This window comes from Battus philenor, unplaced genomic scaffold (assembly GCF_028537555.1).
Source record: "Battus philenor isolate CCGP_79_NKW_IND1 unplaced genomic scaffold, ilBatPhil1.0.hap1 SCAF_1, whole genome shotgun sequence".
In the NCBI taxonomy this organism is placed as follows: Eukaryota; Metazoa; Arthropoda; class Insecta; order Lepidoptera; family Papilionidae; genus Battus; species Battus philenor.
Genome location: NW_027181661.1, coordinates 15844073 through 15867787, shown reverse-complemented (window position 1 = coordinate 15867787; position 23715 = coordinate 15844073). Strand labels below are relative to the sequence as shown.

The window sequence follows — 23715 nt, the reverse complement described above, 5'->3', positions numbered from 1 at the left end:
TCGAACGATAGAAAGTAGGACAATGTTTGCGGGCTGTGCTTTTTGTCTAGATTTAAGTAGATGGTTTGGCATGATATGTGGTTTGACCGACGAAATTTTACATAAAGACTTTGAAAAGTTGAAAAAAGTTCATTTTTAAAATTTATTGTTATGTTAAACATTATATTTTTGGTAAAAAATGATTTAAGTGTTTGAATTTATTTACATTTAATTTGTAAAGCAGCGAATTATTCTTCACTTATGATATAGATATCTTTTCTATATGTCGCTATAATTGTATCGTTTCTTAAGACGGCATTAATGCCTTTATTTATAATCATTATTAAATAGATGTAGGTGTTTAACTTAGAAACCGTAATTGGTAGTGAAACATATTTATTCTTTTAATCTTAAGTAATTTTAACAGTATTTACTTACACGAATACATCAAAATTATACCATAGAGTAAATTTACGTAATCAAAACCGATTTAATAGTGAATATATATATTTTTATTGTTGGTTTCATTATAAAAATTAAACCGAAATTCTGTCTTTTTTTGGAAAACAATTAAAGGTTTTTTTTATTAACTTTATTTTGTGACATTTGCAGTTTCCGCACATATAACATTCTTTCTTGCTGTATTAGGATAGTTTATAGAATGTATAACATTGGTAACGTACTGGATATACAACGTCATTGGAATCACAAAAAGGTTTAATAATGAAATTATTGATAAAAAAAACATTCGGCACATTATAAAATAAAATAATTAATTAGTTAATTTCTACAAAATGAAGTACCATTTCGACGTCACTTTAGCAAAAATAAATATTCAGTTCGCTACCAAAGTTCATTTTTCAATTAAATTAGATGTTTTAAGTATATAGTCACTTTGTGTGTATATATTAACTACAATTCGCCTACTTTAATACTATACCTGTCTACTTCGATAATATTCACATTTAATATAATTAATTAATAAAGGATATCGGAACCTACCGCTATTGTTTTATTCATTGCACCAATCTCTTCATGTAGCTGAAAATATTTTATAATACCTTTTGTTAAATTTAATCTGTTATTGATATTTGTTAAATCTGAATTTCATCATTCAATCATTTCAAAACGACTGGTGATATAATATTCAGCTGTTGGAAGACATAGGCCTGTAAAAAACGAGACCGGAATGAGGATTGGAAGTATCGGCCGCTCCGTAGGTCCGCCGCTACCTTACTTTGTCATTGGTCGGAAACTAATGCTGCCCTGTCCATTGCTGAATGACCTTGGGTAGTCATCTATAGGGAGATATACCATAATCGCCACACGTAGGTGGGTTAGCGATCAGTGTCGTAATCCCCCAAGTCACCTCATATGACAGCCATTAAAAAAAATTGGCTACTAATATGCCGCGCTTTTCTACATTGATCTTTCAAAGTGCTCCTATTGTAGCTACCACCCCAAATGTAATTCCTTCTAAGGTTCTCTTTAGGGTGAAGAGTCGACGACTGAAGAATTTCTTGATTTATTGTAAGTTTGATATAAAAATAAAAGAACATAAATGAGGTAGGTATACATTTATTGTTTCAATTGTGATCATGTGTAGCCTTTTCAATAAGTTATATTATGCTAAGATAATTATTTTCATTAAGATAATTAGTTTAATTATTAATAATTTTATTGTACTGACAAGGAATTCAGCACCAAAACGTTATTAAACATCAAAGTTTAAAAAAAAACAATTAAAATATAAATAGTCAAATCTCAATTTGATGTTAGTTAAAAATCTCACAACTCACAACATATCACAATCACACAATCACACACAACACAATCACACATACTCACTTGCATGTAACACACTGTCATACACAAACAAATACTCCATAACTAAATACACAAACATTTACTTGCAAATAATTTAAATAAAATTGAGAAATAATAAATTAATAATAAACCATAACAAGCCATACATTGTAATATAAAGTTTATGAATGATTTATGTAAATGTCAAATTGTAAGGGATAAGTAAAATTTGTAATTTGGTAAAAACCTACCAAGTATTAAAAATGGAAAAATACAGTGTAAGGAAGTACAGATCCTTGTAGATCAAATTGACTTGACAAATTGATCATAACAATTTATGTCACTAATTAAATATGTCCAAAAGGTCTCAACAATTATTTGAATATGTTTGACTTTATACCGTTTTCTCTGTTGATGAAGTATCAAAAATAAATACAAGGCACAATGAATTTGTAGTCTTTGTCAATGTTTTAAGATGGGCATTGTCTGATAAATTCTGTGTCAAAGTATGCTATGGTTGCGGTCATATCATCTCTGAACATACGACTAACATCCGGAGACAGACTCAACAAATGTGCTAATCTTGAATGATCAACGCCATATTCAGTGCCACCAATGGCATGCCGTATCAAATGTGTGGCTGCATTCCTGTCTTTCGGTTTACTTTTCAGACTCTCCTTCCTATGTAGTAACAAGTCATTTATATCTCCAAGCTGTATGTTTTTCTTAGGTAATTTAAGAGGATTGAAGAAAACTTTGCCCTTTAAATGTTCGCCAACTAATTTGACAGCTTGCAGTGGAGTCAACATGTCCCATATACCATCAGAAGCAATAATTAAAAATTTATCTTTCGGTGTAAGTCTGTGATAGAAAATATCTGGTTTGGCAGTTAGATATGGAGGTGTGTGATAGTTTGCCGGTATTGCTTTTTCTCCGACAATCGGTACTGCAATCTTCGACAGCAAATCGGTGGACCATTTGTAACGATAATCACCCATACTTCTCAATGGTGCTAATTCACCAAGCAACCTATCCCTTCTTATAACCGTTTTCCTCTCAATATCAGGATGCTCATTCCATATCCGTTTCAATTCATCAAAATTCTCAGAATTATGCTCTTTGGTTATTTTCTTAGCAACCCATTCATTCTCATCAGTCATAGAACCTAAAACTGCATTGCAATCCCCAATATTAGCAACATATAAATGAGGTCCGTTTATATACGATACACATACAACAGCACCAGACAAAGCAACTGATAATGTCTTTGCATTTACAACACCGTTAATGTGGAATGGCTCCACAACTTCCCTGGACAAGTCTTTGTCTAACTGTAAGATTCCATTTTCCAATGATGAATTCACATCGGATTCATCTCTTGGTGTTTTTGACAATTCCAATAAATACTGTTTGAAGCTATTCTCATATATTGTTTGAAGATCGTTTATGAGTTCCACCTGAAACAATTTTTAAAATTTTTAATTATTGCATTAATTGAAAATAATAAAAAGATTTAGTAGTAATTTTGTAGTTTAACTACATGAAATACTTACTCTATCATTAAAAATTTCTAACAAATTCTCTTCTGGACACTTCATTAACTTGTTTAACATTTCGGTTGGTAGCAAAGCAGCGGCAATATAATTCAACAGGCGCTTGGATATCACTTGAGCACACGCTGGACCTCCATGCCCATCAAACACCCCCATTAACAAACCTGCAAAAATATGTACATGAATACAAACATTTTGAATTAATTATACTCTATACTATACTCTATACCAGTGATTCCCAAAGTGGTCTATATCGACCCCTAGGGGTTTATGACAACCTGCAAGGGGTCTACGTCAGCGAAAAAAAAAATTGGGGGTCCATGAAATGAAAATGGGGGTCCACGATAGTGGATCTCAACTCATACATTGATATTATATAATATCAAAACATTTACATTGTTTATAAAAATACCTATGAAGTAAAAAAATTATTATATATGTTTATAAAATTTTGTAAGTTGTAGGATGTTGGTATTCGCTTTGTGGTCGCAATACATTTTGAACTTGTAAAAACCTGAGAATCGCAGTCCCAGAGTTTCGCTACCTTGCACTGACTTGTTTAATTCGTCACTCTATAAATACGAATGTGGGACAAATACGTTTTTTCTTTTCCTGAATTTTGAAAAGGAAAGTGCTAAGAAAATATTTAAAAAAATATAAACAGATAGTATATCACACAAATTATAGTAAGTCAGTGTTATTATGTTTGAGAGTGCTGGAGAAAAGGAAGCACATTATTTTTTATAAAATTTTAGTTTTGTACTCGTAGTTAGCAAAGACAGATAAATTACGCCAATCATGACTTTAGTTATTAGTAGTTTAATATTCAATCATGTAAAATTACACGAGTACTCCTCAATAGTTTCTTTTTGAAAGTTTTAGCAATCGGTATTATAATCACAGTACAATCTCCGTAATTCGAGCTAATTGTTGCAAGATGTTCGAATTATGGAATGTATTCGGAAAAATATATTTTTCTTTTAATATACAGCTGCTGGATTTTCTGACCTATTTAAATAATTTAATTTTGCCTACAGATGACTGATGTCATGTCCGAATCTAAAAAGAAATGTAGACAGTACAGTGTTGATTATTTGAAATTTGGCTTCATTCCATCATTGCCGGACAAACAATTGCCTATGTGCCTTTTATGCAACAAAGTTTGGGCAATGACGCTATGAAATCATCTAAACTGCAAGATCATCTGAGAAGATGCCCTGATAAAACAGAGAAATATTTGAAATCCTTTCAAACACTCAAAGATAAACTACAGAAGAGACTACACTGGACAGAATGTTCGCTTCGACGTCACAAAGAAATGATGATGGTTTGCGGGCGTCTTACAATATCTCGTTACTTATAGCAAAATCCGGAAAACCGCATACTATCGGAGAGAAGTTAATTTTGTCAGCGGTTGAAGAGGTTTTAAAAACTGTTTTACACAAACCTGCATCTGATATCATTAAAAGAATTGCCTTAAGAAACAATACTGTTGAAAGACGTATTGTCGAAATGAGTTCTGATATTGAAAGCTTCTTATGTAATTATTTGCAAACGACCCATTTCTCTATACAACTGGACGACTGGTCAACTTTACCTGATAATGCAGCATTATTATTGACATATGTTCGTTTTATTATGCATCAAGAAATTTACGAAGAACTGCTCTTCGCAAGAACTTTGATAACCGACACTGAAGGTGAATCAATATTTCATGTTTTGAAGGATTACTTCATTAAAAAAGCAATTCCTTTATCAAATATAATATCAGTACACAGATGAAGCACTTGCCATGGTTGGACGATGACTACGATCCACAAAATGCGTCGGGGGTGTTAGCAATACATTGCGTCATCCATCGACAACATTTAGTTGCTAAAAATTTGAGTGTTAGATTGCATGAATCACTTTATTTAGCAGTAAGCCGAATCCGAAGCAACGCGTTGAATACGCGGTTATTTGCGCAGTTGTGTGAAGAAAATTATCATCAATTACTCCTTCACACTGAAGTACGCTGGCTGTCGAAAGGCTTATGTTTGACAAGATTTTTTGCACTTTTTGACACTATTTTAGAATTTCTAGATACTATAGATAAAATTTTTAAACAAAAGTTGATGAAGAGGAAAACAGACATCTCCTATATAACAGATTTGTTTACAAAATTTAATATGGTTAATTTACAATTACAAGGCGACAGTTTAAATTTGATTAAAACATAGTCCATCTTATCAGCGTTTCTTGCCAGAGTTAAACTAATGAAGCAAAATATTGGACGGGGCGAATTTTCTCAGTTCCCCATTTGTCACAGACAAGCTGCCAGGAAGACGGCGTTTCAACTTACGTTCAACATTTAAATGCCCTCTATTCAGCTTTTGAATCTAGGTTTGAGGATATTTTGACTATGATAATACCACCGTGGATAATTAATACATATGGTGAAATAGATGAAACAAATGTCATAATACAAGAGGAACTGACTGAACTAAGTACAAACGAAGAACTTAAGATTCAGTTTAAAAACGGATATCGGCAATTCTGGCTGCAAAACAACATACCCGTTACTTATCCCGTATTATGGAATATAGCAAGGAAATTTTTAATTTCCTTTCCATCGTCATACCTAGTGGAAAGGGGGTTCAGCGCTGTTACCAATCTCCTAACGAAAAAAAGAAACAGACTGGACATCATTAGCCAAGGAGATTTAAGATTAACCCTTACAAAATTGACACCAAATGTTGATAATTTATTATTAAAGCATCAGGTTCATCCTTCTCACTAAAAATATTGACTTATTGCTTATGTTATTTTATTTATAGTCTAATTCTTGTTTATTTAATGTTATGTATATTTTACATAACAGATACAAAATTTTATTTTGTGTAGTTTCACCACAGTTAGAAATTTACAGGAAATCAATATCATGTAAGGGGTCAACCTAACACGGAAAAACATGGCAAGGGGTCTATGACACAAAAAAGTTTGGGGAACTCTGCTCTATACTCTCTATTTTACATACATAAACACTGAAATTACCTTGATATTAAAATAAGTAAATGTTAGGTGGGTAATTAAAGCAAGCATTGTATAGACAAATTGAAATAACCGACAGCCCAGCGGATTATTAAGTGGACATGGACATAGAGAACAGAAAAAATGGCCATAGCAATTCCAGAATCTTAGGGCTCCAGCGTCAAAATTCTGGGGTGGAGATCAAGGACAATGTATATCCAAACAATAAAGTGATGGTCTTATTTAAGTTGTAAAACAATCCGGAACACTAGCGTCTTTCTAATCTGTTCAATTGGAAATCCAAGGGAGAGACATGTGGCTACCACTGCACCAGACATCCTATGGTTGAAATGATGAAGCATGTTTTGACATTTATGCAATAAAATGCTTGCCAAAAATTACTTAATATTTTTAAAATATAGCTCTGTTGAGTTAGTCCTCTTACTACTTCATGACCTTTGTCCAGCTCATGGAACAGTACTTTAATAAAGCAACTGACATAATTTTGCTGTAATTTGAAATCTATTATATTAATTTCTATTTTCTACTTGCACAAAAAAATATTTTTTTAATAAAATATCTTAAAAGGCCCACTTTAACCAATTTTAAAAATTTAAAATAATTACACATTATTTATAACATAAATTAAAAATTAACCAAGGCTTGCTAGATTATACCCTCAAAATACCAGTACAGAGGGTAGTGTCTTCGGTCTACTTTGAACATCCAGTGCAGAATTCTTCATTAAATGAGAAGAGAGCCATACACTAGAATCATATTTGGATCAAATCATTCAGTTAGAATCTAATACTTTAACTTGAAGATCTGATGATCAAGATGATCACTTACATGAATATCCTTAACACAGTTGTAGTAATTTCATGCCTAAATGTAAAGTCAATAAAGTTACTATAAAAATATTTTACACTAATAAGCTCTTTTAAGTACTTTCTCTAAATACTTATAATTTGTTATATGGCTTGTGGTAACCACAGATATACAGGTAAACCCTACTTTTAAATACCGATATAAATGTACCTGGTGTAAGTCTACATTGTGCTTCACTCCGGGTATCTTCTATGGGATCGTTGGATGCCAATTGATTGGAGTCATAAGACTTGACTGATCCACAGGTAAATTCTTTGTTAAACTCATTCTTACGGAGAATAACTGTAACCTTAAAACAAATATATTGTATAATAATCTAATTGTTTATGTGCAATTCAGAACTACTACTATGTGGATAAAAAATTAAAATTATATTTAATATTATAACTAATTTTGGGGTGTTAATGAACAACACTGTTCTCACTTAATGAAATCCTTACTTGCAAAGATATTATAAGCTATACAGGATTTTTTAAAAAATAATTGATGATTGTATTGATGTAGAAACATGTTTTACATGTCTGTAAATTTTTTGTCTTCACAAAAAAAAACATGTTCCAAGATAAACCAGTAAGCAATATAACCACTAAAATTTGTAAATGCTAACATTTCCATTTTAAAAAGTACAAAAAAAATTATATATTGTTCATATAATTTAATTCATGAATTAATACTGACCTCTTGAGGTGAAGGCAAAACTGTAATTCCATCTTTCTGCGCCTGATAGTCAATTTGTGATGTATGTAAACATCGATACTTAGAAATATAACCAAAAAGTCGCTGGTAATAAATATTAACTCTATTTCTTACTGTACCAAAAATTACAGGACGAAAAGCACGTTCTAGCTTTATATATGGGTTCAAAACGAGGTTTACATGGGAAAAATTCATATTCGTATATTCGATTTTATTGTAATAAACAATTAACAAGGCATATTATGCAATCACTGCAGTGCAAACTAGCTTATAATATACACTTTTTGAACAATAATTTATTAGTCAGATTAACGGCAAGACTTGTGGAAGAGTTAGGTTTCACGTCTAATAATATCATCATATTGTATAAATATTTTCAAACCCATTACAATTTTTTATACGGCTAAACATCGATATAACAATAATTGATTTTTAGTCGCAAAAATATTTAACCTAGTATATCCTTCATTGTTTTGATTTGACAGAAGAATTTTCTTTACTTTTTTATAAAAAAAAGCAATGGTTTTATAGTCAGCCTGATAGAAATATAATGAAGCAGTTAGCCTGAAGGCAAAAATAAAATACTATAAAGAAAACACTTCATGTTTTTTATGGATATTAATTATATCTGAGTCAGAACTAAGAAACGAATAAATTAACCTATTTCTGTATCACATTCATTTTGATTTTAATTTAATACTCTTAAATAGATTTATTGCAAATCATTAAAAATATATATAACTTTTGTTGTTCTTTTCTGCATGTTGTGAAAAAGTTTATTAAATTTTTGTTACAATTGGCATAGTTACAAATACATTGTTAAAATGAACTAATAGGAAATAAATCTAAGAGTCTGTTTTAAATATGTATTAGTTAATTAACATCTAAATTTTAATTACAATTAACTTCTACTATCAATATTTTCTAGGTTAATAAATTAAAATTTTAGTTATAAAAATTAAAACAGTATACTGGCAGCCCTTTTTCAAAAAGAGAAAGACTCCACATGCGCATTACTTACACCGAAAAGTGTTTCTACTAAAAATGTGAAGTTACCTTATTGGGGAAATTACATCTTGCAGAGAAAAAAACATTAGGACTTTTGTATGCAAAATAAAAACTACAGATTAATTTAAATTTTTCCCTGATTATTAAATAGTAAAGATTTTTAAAAATGCGCTAACATATGCTTGGCTTTTTAAAACGGATCAAATACCCATTTCAAACTTTTTAATGTTCTCTATGTTTCAAGGTTTTCCGATAAACTTTCTAACATTGTCTGAGAAACTAATAAAGTCACCGATTAAATAAGAACCTGTCCAAGAACATATAAAAATACAGGTTAATGGAAATCAATCTATCAATGGATATACAGGATAATAAATACTAGAAAACGAGTTGACACTGTAAAGGATAGAGGTAACTCTCATTTTGTGCACCTATAAACGCATCCTTACCTTCTTATTATTATCGTGAAGATAACTTACATTTTCTGTTCAGGACTCTATCCTATCAAAGAATAAAGTATGATAAAGTTTAGTATAAGGAAAGGATTAAAATTCAGTTTGGTTTATAATTTATAATAATGATAATATTATTTTGAAAGTCGAATGAATTGCATTTAAGTCGATACTTTAAGAAGTACTTATACTTTTGTAACTGGATTTTTCAATATTTTTTCTGTGCTCAAAAATGTAACATTATTTAATAATTTATAGAATAAAATATGTTTCAGTGAAAATAGAGGAAGAAGGAAGTGGATTTAACCAAAGGAAACTAGATCGATGGAAGTGGAAACACTGACGCCAAAATCGTTCGGTATTCGACGTCCTCTCTGGCAAACATCGGTGAATAGTCATTTTTTTGTTCAGCTAATTTTTGCAAGCGAAATAAAGTATTTGTAATATTAAAAAATGCCAAATCAAGTTTTAACTATAGAGCCGCAAAATGAACTGAAGTTTAAAGGTAAGATTCTCAGCATTTTACATCGTGCGAACATTTTACCGCATTGAATCTCGAGTAGCATAGGTCATGTTAGCTACTGACAAATGGAGTTTCTATTTCCAGATGTCGGCATTTTGTCAGGGGTGCGGTTACTAGTTAATTCGCTCGATTATAATTTTTTAACAAAATGCTCTCAAATAATTTATTTTTAATACGTTCGTAAAAATATCATCCGTTAAAAAGTTAATCTTATTACTATAAATGAATCCGTGGAAGACACGGCGTATACGCTGTTTCAAACGGAAAGTAGTTACAGGAAATTTTCCGATTTCGATATCGCTGCGCGAATGTTTCATTAGTTTTATTATATTTTTGTATTTATATTCACCTATCTAGAAGATTTAATCTGCTGTTTCCTTGTTATCATATTTTATTAAGGCTACCGCTTCTCCCAAATGTATGTAATTAATATGACGATATATTTAATAATATACTTTGTTTTACTAGAACAAAGGTTTACTAATTCTTTCTTTAAAAATGATAATTGTAGATGAAAATATTAACTTGTATTGCTTAAACTAATATATTTTTTCGTAATACATGTTTTTTTTTTAAAGTTAAATATTGTCGCAAGGACTTCATGACTTTAATCGTTTTTTTTTAAATCGAATACAATTTAAATGCGTTAAAAGCAATATAATAAAGGATGGTATAAAATTGTTAAATTCAATCAAAATGAAAATTAAGTTACTTAATTTGCCTTTTGTAAGGGTAGTGGGTAAAATATTCTAGTACTACACGCCATATAATTTATGGTAACTATTTATATTGTATAATAAACAAAGAGTATGAAAATCTTTATCTGAAAGTGAAATTTTCTATTCAGATCAAAATAGGTTATGTGCATGACATCAATGTTAGTTAGGTTTTATATTTCAACTTTGATACATGTTATTTAAGCATATATGCAGATATAGAGGTTTTAATTATTTGTGAAATAGTACTGTCTACATCTGCTTTTTTTTATCAAATTATAATGTTCTGTAATAAAAGATTCAAAATTATTTTTAAACTAAGTACTTACCTCCATCTAAAACTCATTCTATAATATGTGTGCAGTTAAATTATTTGATAATTTCATTTATAAAAATTAAGTTCATGTCTCATATTATATTTTGTTAATATTAAATTATTTTAATCTGCATATTAAAATATGATTTTTTTTTATTACTAATATTGCTATATCAGTGTACATTGGAATTATTTGGCTTACTTGATTGGCAGCTATTAAACATGTCTCAACAATTAGAAGATGATTATATACAGTAATGAATTAAAAAATATATCTACCTACAATGCTGCCATATTAAGGAAAATGCTTTTGTATCAAAATTAAATATGAGTTAAAAATGCTTGAGGCGCAAGTATAGCTCTTGGTATTCTAATTTATTAATTTATCTATTAGTTTTAGAAGCCACTTTCATAATTTCTTGAATAAATAGATAATTTTGAATTAAAATGGTGTTACATAATATTAACTTTTTAATGGATCACACTATCTAATGCATGAAAGTGATAAGAATTACATTTAAATGTTTATTGGTAATTTAAAAATTGTGTGATTTTTTTTAAATACTCATGCATTTATAATTTTACATATTGTTGGAGCGTATATAAATTTGACTATTCATGTCAATTAAGTCATTAATTAAGTATGTTTGTGTTTTTTATTTAATTAATAAGGGCTGATACAAATACTGGATGATATTCTCTCTTGTTTGAGACTATATAAATGGTCTCTATGTCATATATCCTATACACATGTAACTATCCGAACTTAGGTTCATGAGCGCCAATGCTTTTTATAATCTGAGTAACCTAAAAAAAACTTATTGCCATGTTCTTGATTCAATTCGAGGCCTTTTGCTCGAGGCTTTTGTTTCTACAATTAACTTAATCACTTACATGTCGTCATATTATTTTATATTACAAAATACTTGCAATGCTTTATTACCAAAGTAAATAAAGTAATATATAAACTTACTATCTAGACTATCACAAGTTACCATAATCTTTATGTGTAAATAACAATATATATATATATATATATATATATATATATATATATATATATATATATATATATAAAACACAAAGGTTTTTAATCTGAGACTAATAAAAATTGGATATTTTTAATTAGATATCTTTTGGATATGTTAAAACTTACGAAAAATGTTTTGGTATTGTACCCCAAAAAGTAGCGCGTGCCACGAAGCGGGCGGAATGGTCTCATATTAGATTTATATACGTGTTTAAACGATTATTTATGGTATAAGTCAATTAGTAAAAAAACCACAGCGTAGATTAACGTGGGAGTTTAGCATGTTCGCTATATTAGCGAGGAAGGAGTCTGTGACTTGAGTCGGTCATAATTGTATGTGGAAATTGCCTTCTAAATCGCCTCGTATGTATGTAATTGTTTTATTTCTAATGAAATACATTCCGTTTTCTTATTTTGAATTTATAAACAATAATGTTGTAATTAAATATATATTTTAATAGACTATCGTAACCTTGGGTATGGACCCAACAGACCCCAGATGATATATTTATTAAGGTCATACATTTTAATAGAAAAATAATTTATTTTAATTATAAAGTTAGTTAAGGCGCAATGATTACGATTGATTCAAGAATTTTCTTCATGTCTTCGTAGTACGATATATATGTGAAATTCTATATTTATAACAAACGCTTATATTGATCATAAAGCCATACGTGTTATACACGGGAGCTATCCCGAGTGGACGTTCGTGCGCGTACATTGGATGCAGACGAATATAAAAATGGTCCACATAGCAGTTAATCGATTCGAACTTCGTGTCAATGTCGTACGGAGACGTCCAATAAAATATAGCGTAGCGGACTTGGCTAATACAATTGAAATTGTTTGCAATCCGGCATAGCACTTGGTGATATGGTCGTCATAATTGATGGAATTAGTTGATTTCTCAGGACTGTTCGAGCAGGGCTTCACCACTTACATGCGGCTGACGAACCCGACAACGGACACAGTGTTGTTCAAAATCAAAACCACTGCGCCGAAAAAGTATTGCGTTCGTCCTAACTCTGGTGTTTTGGAGCCGAATTCCAAAGTTGAAATTGCTAGTAAGTAATATATTCAATTAGATTGGAGGTTCCCAGACTTTTACACGTAGACCCACCTACACTTCCTGCAGCATTCCCGAAACGAAAACAGGAAGTTGCAGCAGCGGGACGGAAGCGACTTTTCGCAAGCACACGTACTGTATACGTACTTAATTTCATAAATATTTTCTTGTCTACGCCAAAAAAATTTTGAGAACCCTAGTTTATGAAATATGTATCTCCAATATTTTTATTACGCTAGGCCTCTATAGAGTCGCCCGTGGATCCAACCTTGGAGAAAATTGATTTAGGTTACAATGAATGGCGGAGAGTTATTTCTTTTTTACATTTCAGTAACACCCCAGCCGGTTTATCTTGATCCGAATGAAAAACATAAACATAAGTTCATGGTCCAGAGCGTTGTCGCTCCGGAAGGAAAAAGTAACATTGATCAAGTGGTGAGTACAATACAATAATTAGAAACTTTCTAATTTTAAAACCAAGATTTATATTTTTTTTTGTTATATTTCAGTGGAAGGAAATAAGCAATGATCAGCTGATGGACTATAAACTTAAATGTGTGTTCGAAACGCCACGCGTTCCTAATTTGAATGTGAGTATGTTATGTTTAACTAGATGACCTATTTGACTTTGGACTGTTTAAAGTTATTGTCCTATCGCAGTCCAATAGAACAGCATCAACCATGTTCGTGAATCGTTTCATTTATTGATGTGGTATTAATAATAAACAATGATTAGCCTTACAAGAAATGATGATAAGAATTTCGACTGCTGGACTGCTTGCACATAGATTCCCAATAAGACCGTTAAGTCTTTCTTCTTCTTTCTTGAGAAGGTCAAACTTTGTGCTTGCCGGCCCGTGGTCTTCAATTCAGAACATTTAGGCCCAAGCGGACATACGTTCTGCGACGTGACTTACCCACTGCTACTTAATTTGATATTCCGCTGGGACAAGGTTGGGATGATAGTATGGGTCGCGGGAAGTACCTCTTTGCGAGCAGTGGTAGACCGGCTACCGTGGTGATTTTTGGGGGAGACCTATGCCATGCAGTGATCGTCTATCGGCTGATATGATGATGATGAACCTTGAAAAGTCGTCTGTCCCTGTGAACGTCCCACATACATAGCCCTTGTACTTTAGAACTTGAAATAAATTCATGTATTTTGTAGGATGCTGGCGACAACGCCGCCCAGAACGAATTGTCCAAGAAGCGAGTGGCAGCTGCGGAGTCTTCTACGAAGGTGAAGTTTCATTTCTGTTTCTGTTTTGATGTACTTTAGTGTTTTGTGGGTCCTTACTACGCCGTATTTTGACGACCGTTCAAAGTAGTAAGTACGGGCCCCTGACACTTGCTGTTGGTGTAGTGTTTGTGAGCTTTTTAAACTTTTTGTTTTGCTGTCTTTGTCATTTTGACATTTCACATTATATGTCGTTCATGAAATATTGTGGAAGGTATCCGTTATTTCATTTTTAAAACGGATAATTGCATAGCTATCATTAACATAAATATAAGGGAATCATTGTTTTAATAAAAAATAATTCTCACAATTGAAAGAGAATCAATATCTTTGACATGATTTCGGCAGACTCTAAAGTCGAGTTGTCTTTGTGGTAATCTGTAAATTAAAAAAAAAATGTTTAGTACGATTTCGTGTTCGAAATTTAAACAGTGCTGTTATGGATGATGAGACGATCGATGGTTTTGAATGTGGAATGGCCCGAGCACTGGTATGTTGTGAAATTATTGCAGGATCCTGTAGACAGTCCTACCCAGAGCGAAGCAAAGCGGAGGGAAGTCGATCATGCGGCTGCGAATTTAAACGCGCAAACGGTACATAAAATTTATACTTTACGTGGGTTGGTAACACAGTGCGACGGAAAAGTTTATTAAACTTAGCGTTTATAATGCGGGAGAGCTATGATTTAGCCTAGCTGAGCCGTCTAATCGCAGATGGTCGACGTATGCAAAACATCAATCCAACAATACAGCCCAGCCGGATATGTTTCAATTGTTTTGGCCGGACGGTCACGTACTGTGAAAATAATACAGTGTTAACAATTTAACTGATATGACTTATAAAGCGTTTTGATAATATGTTGGTCATCTGCAATGTCGTCATTTATGTTTAGTTAATTATCCTTCTAATATACGCTCAATATTTATTTTTGTAACTTAGTAAGTTATTATTAATAATAAAAATAGTCGATATAATCTTACATATATATTTACCGAACATATAGTCAAACAATAGTGGAAAAAAAATAATCTTGAGTTTGGTCCAAGATATACGTATATATTTTAGAAATTCATGGTTACGTCGTAAGGCTTTGGATTGTTTTCTGCGTGAGAATCTTTCAACCGCACAAAAATAAGTTGAGTGTATATTATGAACACGTAAAGATAAGTTTAAACAGTGGTGGCTTAGTGGTTAGTAACTAAGAATTATAGTCTAAGGTTTGATAGCTAGCGTGAGTTTTCTTCGAAAGTAAAGTCGTGTGCTGTGTGTAGCAATAGTGAAAACGTTACATATACGTGACAAGGATTTATAATTTGAGCTGCAAATAATATTATTATATATGTTAAAAACAAATGTTACGGTATTATGTGTATTACATATTATTGATATATTACATATATATTAAGTATTATACGAAAGGATAAAATTCACAGGAAATTCATTAACTAAAGACATAGTGCTTTAGCTTGTAAACTTTTCAGTCTTTAATAAGATTTAATTTTTGCACACTGCTAGTAATATTTTTATTGTAATGGTTTATGGTGATGGTTTATGATGATTAATTTGTGATTTTCATGGGCGGAAAAAGTATTTTTATCTCTATGAATATATTAGGGAGACCGGAAAGTAATGTCACTTTCTTAAGTTAAATTCACGCGACTACATTTTTAACAAGTTTTTATTTCTAATCAACAATATATTAACCGTCGTTATCAACAACCTTTTGCCATCTAGTATACAAATTATCAATGCCGGAGCGGTAACAAATCAATCGGTTTTTCTTTATAATATGTCGACATAAACGACATAACTTTCCGGTTTCCATAATATGTCGTGATTTAAAGAAAATTTGGAATTAAATCTCAATCGATTTAGCCGATATTTCGAAGTCACCGGGACGGTACGGAGAATTAGCTAATGAATTATTTACATATATCAGGGGTGGCCAAGCTCTTTGATAGTGCGAGCCATTTTTATTTGAAATTTTTCGCGAGCCGCAATTGAATACGCATTTTAAACACGCAAAAGAATGTTTTATTTGCAAAAATTATATTAATTGAAATTATTTAAAAAAAAGTACGAAATATATGTATTAAAGTTGATATAATGGCACACGTATATGACAGCACTCCTAACTACTTAAGATGCCGGCTAGTTAAATGTGATCGGTATTTTCATTTCGCTAATTTTATGGTGGAATATAATTATTATTATTATTCACTTACGTAATTTGTTTCGATTTCCCAGGACATGACATAGGTTATATAAATTTAAATATTGTAATAATTCAACAATCATTCGCAGCAAAAAATAATCGTTTTAAGAGCCGCATGCGAGACGCAGATTGGCCACCCCTGACGTACACTTAATTAGGCTTGCTCATCACAAGTAGCTGTCCCCCCTCCCCCCGGTTCGCGTACTAAACGAACACCCCCTCAACACCCTTGTAGGTAGAATTTTGTTAATCCGATTCTTAGCTGACCTATACTCGGCGAAAGAAATATTTCTACCAAATTTTTAGACTTTCCAGAGATGGTACATAGGTTGAAATCTCCTAGACACACAGATAATGCTTAAGATTATATAGGCATAGATAGATTCATACGACCTTTAATATATAAGTAATTTTTTTCCACCCATATCTTTTATAAATCGATGTGATTTGCGTAAAATATGCGAATATTTGTTGCCAGTTATGGATTGAATGTTGCTATAATCATTGCAAATGAAATGTAAATGTGTGCACAGTATGCACAGATTATAAATCTGATCTCATCTCACTTTCACAAAATGCACTAATATCAATTTCATATCATTAGACATACGCATTGCTGCTGTGATATGACATAGTAATTTTTTTTTTGTTAGCTGTCTATGGCTCACGGACGTTAGTGTTTTTTTTAATTTGCCTTTTTTTGTATTAAGTTTTTATGTTATGTACACTCGATTGCATTATTCGTTTATTATTACAGACACTGGCGTTCCCGAAGGCTGATAACGTGGAAACTGATTTGCAAAAGGCGACCTCCGAGGTCATTCTCCTGAGAGAGGAAGAGAGCAAATTGAGACATGAAAATCTGCAGCTCAAAGTGAGTTAATATTTATGTAGTCACATACGCACACATTACCGCTAACATACACTCCTATGTGTAATATATAATGTTGTCTCTCAAGCGAATAATAATATATTTATATAAGCATTTCTTATAGCTCTTTTAACTGTAACTATTTTTTTTTAATTTGTTTGTATTTTTTTTGGCATATAGCGTCGTTTTGTCTAGCTTGACATAGATAAAGGTTAAATATATATAACCTACTTTTATGTCATAATATATTTTTTTTACTCAAATTTTAGTTTATATATGTGTAATTCTTCATATATTTTATGCGTGTTCATTTGCATTTTGCGAAGTTTCTAGTATAAATGTTAATATTACGATTATAATTAAAGCACTTACATTTATTTATTTTAATTTAACGGCGAGCGAAACTGAACAAAGTAAATGAAGGTATTCCATCTCTGATTTATCCACGTGATATAAATTGAATATAAATGATTGAACCATTAATGTTAATGCATCAATAGCTTACTTCGACTGTGAGCGGCAAGTTACATAATATACTCGCCGTTATAAACGGGGACGAAAATTCTACATATACACACACACACATTTACAATAAATCCTAACACGTGTCCCAATTTAAAGAAATAGATACTGTTACATATCGGTTCATATATAAATCACAGCCGGAATAATTGTAGCCATACTGGCAACTCTTGTCTTTTATTGTTCTATTGCTTATTGCGATTTGATATTATTTTTTTTTGCTGTATTTACACGTACACAGCGAATTTTATTGTTATATAATATTAAATAGGCTTATACGTTCATACATTGTATGTTTGTATATATACACAAAATGAAAGTAGCCAAGCAACCATTTTATGGTAAATATATATAAAATGGTCCATAAAAATTAAGAAAATATATATATTTTTGCCTTAAATATCGTTTTTGGCAGATGTCCACTGCTGATATGTAATAAACCAATTGAAAAACGCCTGACGCATTTTAAAAACATGCATTAAAATGTTTATTATTTATACACATAAACATACAATATAAAAGAGCCATGCGATCTTCTGATAAATGAGCCCTTTATTTTGAAAGTGGCATAAGTCACTTTGTTTTTAAGCGGAGATATTTAAAAAAATATAAAGATACTGTTCAATTCTATTTAGTGTTGCCGTTAACTCAATCTTTTTTAAAAAGTTTGCTATGCCATTTAATAAACGGCTCAAATATTATGTCATTATTGGTGTTTTTAAATAAAAGTTAAGAAAATCCTCAATCAATGACTTATGTCTTTATAAGATGTCTATATACATAGTTATAGTTGAAGTTTCACGTCGTTGCTTGGATTTCTCTTCCCGTATTATATTCGTAATTCGATTTTCCGTAGCGGCTCAAAGCTTATTGGCTGGCCTATTTCATTAAACTTCAGTCCCTGTCTGTCTATTCAACGCTCTACACTCGAAAACCATTGACCTGATTTTCGAGTGGATTTGCTTCGATACACCCGGTTCGGATAGAACAGGATATATAGAATTGCATTATATACTACAATTTCGCCGTAACATTTTTAAATTATAACAATTAATTTTAAATTCTTAAAAGGTCAATTAATGCTTCAATCGTGTATAAAATTACTGATAATTTTATAACATAACTTGTTTGGAATAATAATTTGAAAATGTTAAGTAATGATGATCACTCGGAGTGAAATGCTCGGAGTATATATATTGATCGAATTATAATTGGGGAGATGGTAAGAACCAGTTTGCTCGTACAAAGACGACGGCTGGTTGGTTACGATAGGTTCTCGAGTGACGACCACGAGTCGGTAGACGCGGCGTGGGCAAAATGCTCACTAGCTGGACCGCGACGACATTGTTAAAGTCAAAGGAGTTGTGGGCACCACAAGACTGATCATCGTGGCGATCTTTGCCTTGCAGATGGGCGTCTATTGACTGTAAATAAAAGGTCACATTCCTGGAAAGTCAATGGATGAACCATTGATTTTGGCAAAGCAAAACCAGGCGTCATGATATCGAGCCTACCTATTTACTACCTACTACCTCCCCCAAAGAGCGTTCTTTAGGGGAGGCAGTAGGCGTCTATCGACTGATAAATGTCTGACATTAACATATATTACAGTGATCAGAAAGAATGTGTGTAATTTATTATGTAAACTAGTAAAATTTATTTATAAAATAATACGCGAATAAGTAATTTTTTTTAAATTAATAAATGCAGTTTATTTAAAACAAATATATATTCAACAATTAATCGGTGATTAAAATCAAAATTAACGTGTTGACGAGCATGTCAATGTTAAACATAAATTATCGAGACATTAATTGGGAGAGATTGTATATTAACACTTGACATTTGGGTGTTATTTCTATTTTTGTTTTAAGTTACATGAACATTGTCACACGATCTGCATGAGCTTTGCTGAAAGTTATTAAATTGTATTAACCAATAAATTAGTCGCCCCATGTACCTCTATTTGTTTATCTTTTGTGGTGTGTTTTGTATGAAGTTTTAGAAATTATAAATGCATATTAGATCATTGGTTTATAATGTCAAAAAGTTAATTATTAGTAGTTGGTTTTTTAAACAAACGGTATTTAATGTATTCATTCAAAATATAGTATCATTATCTATTGTTGCAGTACAAAATATTTATAAATCTTAGTCTTTGTGAAGAATGCTATTATTCATATATATTTTCTTGATCTGTTTCATATTTGCTAAGCAGTGACTTTTTTTTTACAACATATAAATCTTTCCAATTATTAATTACAGATTCTTGTTAATATTTCTCATATATATATATATATATATATATATATATATATATATATACACTAAATATTTAATTATATTAATACATTTGTAACTACATGGTTTTACAGACTTAACAATCTATATTACATGATATATTATGCAAGCGATTGTGTATTAATCAACATAGTTTGATAGGTTATCAAAATATGTTTGTAATCCAAAAATATGTCATTGAATATACTAGGACCCTATTGTTTTAAAATTGTCTTATATCATTGTTATATGGTAATAATTAATATGTTAAATTTCTATGATCGCATTAAATCACTACGCCTTGCTAACCATTCAAACCTAACATCAGCAAATTATGGTCAACACCTGAAGACAACATTCTGAAGTTTCATGAATGATTGTAGCTCAGTGTGAAATGGGAGTCACTGAAAACTACCCCCTATGTTGCAATAACAGCACATATTGAAAAATTAATACTTTTCTTTATTTATGAGTGAGGTTTTGACCTGAGAGACTGTTGTAACTAGCGTGTACTTGTTCACGTGTTTGTGTTAATATCGCGAGCGTTATTATATTGTTTGTTGATGTGACATTACAATGGAGTGAATGTTGTTGTACAGGAGGAGCTTCTGCGCTTGCATCAGTCGGTTGGCGAAGGACGCGGCCGCCGTCATTCGTACGGGCCGGAGAAGAATGCGCAGGGCGCGCTCGCCCCATGGATCGCCATCGCTGTGGGCATGGCCTTCCTCGGCATTATCATTGGCAAGTTCCTCATGTGAACGCGCCTCTAGCACCCCGCGGTGACCCGACGCAAACTCACCAAAACGCTGTAAAACCACATCCAAACGCAACCCTCTCGCACAAGGCAGCTTCTGTTCATTTAATCGTATATGCTTTAGTCGCGCCGCTAGCTAGCTCCGGCTCCGGGGGCGGCCGTCGCCCCGGGTGCACGTGCGCCTGCAGCTCGTGTCCCGGGCGGGGCGACCGTCACCCCGGGTAGTGTGCACGAGCCCCTATCCCGCATTCCGGGTGAGTGGGACGACCGTGTTTTCGGACAGTGCACACGCGCCGCTAAGTCATGTCCCGGGCGGATCCACCGTCATCCCGAGCAGTGCGCGCGCGTCGCTCGCTAGTGTTCCGACCAGGGTCGCTGCGGCCCCGAACAGTGTGGCTCCACGTTCCGGACAGTGCGCATGCGTCGCTCGCTAGTGTTCCGACCAAGGCCGCTGCGCCAACAACAGTGTAGCTCCACGTTCTGGACAGTGCGCATGATCCGCTCGCGAGTGTCTACCGGGGCGACTGTCACCCCAAGCAATGTGTTGTAGTACGCGCCTCTATCAAACGCCCTAGCAAAGCGGGGTGGCTGGGCTCTCCGGTCAATGTGCACGCACCTCTTTCTCACTCTCAGGATGAGCGGGCCTACCGCTCCGGACAGTGCACAAGCGCTGCTAGCTCGTTTGTAGTTGGTTCCACTGCGAGCGCGCGATCTTCAATCTTAGTGCAAGAGGGCTCCTAGCGCTAGAACTATATAACTCGCGGAAACCGGACCCGCACTTTGTGTGTTTCGTAGTGTAGCTTCGTTTATATTTTCAACTAATTTTGTTCGATGTGATACATTTGTTTGACATTTAAAGGAAATGTACTTAATTAAATAGCATAGAATAGTTGGTATATTTCTAAAGACCTTGTGAGCTCTAAGTATCTTATCAACTAAGAGACCTTGTTAAAATTGGATGACTAAGGTATTTTGCTATGTATGTTTTGAACTTTGTGTATGCACCGTTTGAAACGGTGCATTTTTGCAATAACTACCAAATTCTAAATTCGATTTAAGTTGATGAGTGCTTTTGCTGTTGAAATGTGGTTTAAATGTTTTAATATTCAATGAATTTTAAAGTGATTATTTTCAAAATCTTTAGATGTCTTAAGGTGAGGGGTGTGATTCTTGTAAATTCGTCGCGGTATAACATAAGGGTCTGTATTCATTTGCCATATATGTACACAATAGACATGAAATTCGTAACTGCATAATTTATCTTGTGATTTCGTTAAGTGTTTTTATTGTTATCCAGGCGATTTGCTGCCATTCAAATGAAGTATGGCTTCCACATTAGTGGCATTCCTTGGAGTTGTACTCTGCGTCGCATTTGATATTTGCGATTTAAGGGCTGTACGGGATATATAGAGAGAAATTTTTCAGTTCAATTTTTCATGGCTATTTATAACTAAGAAACTAGAGTTTTTGGTAATTTTTTTGAGTTCAAAGTGTAAGTTTCGAGTTCATTGAGCCCCACTGTAGCGTAGGCTTTTTGCTTTAAAATAACATTTTTCACGGCGTTAGTTGAATTACAATCCACGATGCGAAAATAAACCTACGGTTTATGTGCATAATAAACATACCAAATGTACGAAGAACACTGCTCGCGATGAAAACAGACGCGAGTTACGAATCCGTGGTCAGCGTTTTGAATTAGTGTAACAGTTTGTACTTTTATGGAAAGGGTTACTTTTAGGGAAAGGGTTAGTTTCGCGTAAAGGATATTTTTGATGATTTTAAAGGCACCGGGGACGATACCTCGGATAGTTTTATTGTCATAAACAACACGATCACAGTGGTATCCCAATAATTATTCTTGGCGTGTGTAGCATTTCTATGTGTAATTAAACAAACGGAACGGTATATTACCAAACTTTTACATTTGTTAAAGTAATAAGTAATGAATTAAAAACAAAAGAATTCATTAAAAATATGGTAGTAGGCCGCTAGATGTATACTTATCATGCATCGCTTCTGTTCTATAAATTAGAATAGGTAATAAACTTTTGCTATAGGATATTAATATATAAAAAAACTAATTCCTTTACTAGCGAATACACTTTTAAAAATGGTTCAATTGGTATATATTTAATAATTAAATTCCTGGTAGTACAATGGTGCGTGGTAAACAGTCGGGAAGTGTGACTGTAACAAATGGGTTGCACGCATTAACGGTAAATCGCCTGCGGTAACCCAAGCCAGATCCTGAACCGGTTAAATTCACCAGAGGTTTACACGGGATGTTTTAAAAAAAAATTACATAGTCTGTCCGGATTGATTTTATAACATGAATGCTTTTTATGCGCCACGCCGTGGCCATTAACTTTATTATTTACGACAATGAAGTACATTTGCATCATATTCATTTTATTGTTTTTGAAATAAAATAATCCACCATATTTACGCTTTCAATAATGGGGAAATATTTATACTTAAAATTCTTATTGGGACTACTTTTTTTTTGACGGAACAAAATCATCTGCGTGGTATTGTTGTAATTGTAACGCTATATTGTATCGTTTTCTGAAATAAAAGACTTAATTTATGAATTGTTTCATTTTATAGTTTAATTAAGAGATATCAAGGATGAATTGTAAGGTATAATAAGGTTAAGACATCATTTAATAATCATTTCAGGTATAAGACGTCCACTGCTTGGCGAATGACTTGCCCAGAGATTTAAAAAAAAACCGGCTGGAAAGCTGAATGTATCAAATATCTGTCGGCCTCAACAAAGGTCTCTCTACTT

The 23715-nt window shown here is 32.7% G+C and overlaps 2 protein-coding genes across 4 annotated transcripts; one reads left to right on the top strand and one right to left on the bottom strand.

The window, feature by feature from the left end:
* Positions 1 to 1592: 1592 nt before the first annotated feature.
* Positions 1593 to 8389, bottom strand: Pdp (pyruvate dehydrogenase [acetyl-transferring]-phosphatase 1-like protein, mitochondrial). Its single transcript, XM_068761490.1, has 4 exons — positions 7914 to 8389; positions 7386 to 7524; positions 3339 to 3502; positions 1593 to 3242 (listed from the first exon to the last, which is right to left on the bottom strand). The coding sequence occupies exons 1-4, from the start codon at positions 8124 to 8126 to the stop codon at positions 2256 to 2258; spliced, it is 1503 nt and encodes a 500-aa protein (XP_068617591.1). The 5' UTR covers positions 8127 to 8389; the 3' UTR covers positions 1593 to 2255.
* Positions 8390 to 9743: 1354 nt separating this feature from the next.
* Positions 9744 to 23511, top strand: Vap33 (VAMP-associated protein 33kDa). 3 transcript variants are annotated; one of them, XM_068761978.1, is made up of 8 exons: positions 9744 to 9896; positions 12891 to 13043; positions 13377 to 13480; positions 13555 to 13635; positions 14214 to 14285; positions 14795 to 14875; positions 17255 to 17371; positions 20770 to 23511. In XM_068761978.1, exons 1-8 carry the CDS (start codon positions 9845 to 9847, stop codon positions 20926 to 20928), a joined length of 819 nt encoding a protein of 272 aa, XP_068618079.1. In that variant the 5' UTR covers positions 9744 to 9844; the 3' UTR covers positions 20929 to 23511. The 3 variants fall into 3 exon arrangements, with proteins under 3 accessions (XP_068618079.1, XP_068618072.1, XP_068618086.1); XM_068761971.1 differs by having other exon boundaries at positions 12879 to 13043; XM_068761985.1 differs by lacking the exon at positions 14795 to 14875 and having other exon boundaries at positions 12879 to 13043.
* The last annotated feature ends 204 nt before the right edge of the window (positions 23512 to 23715 follow it).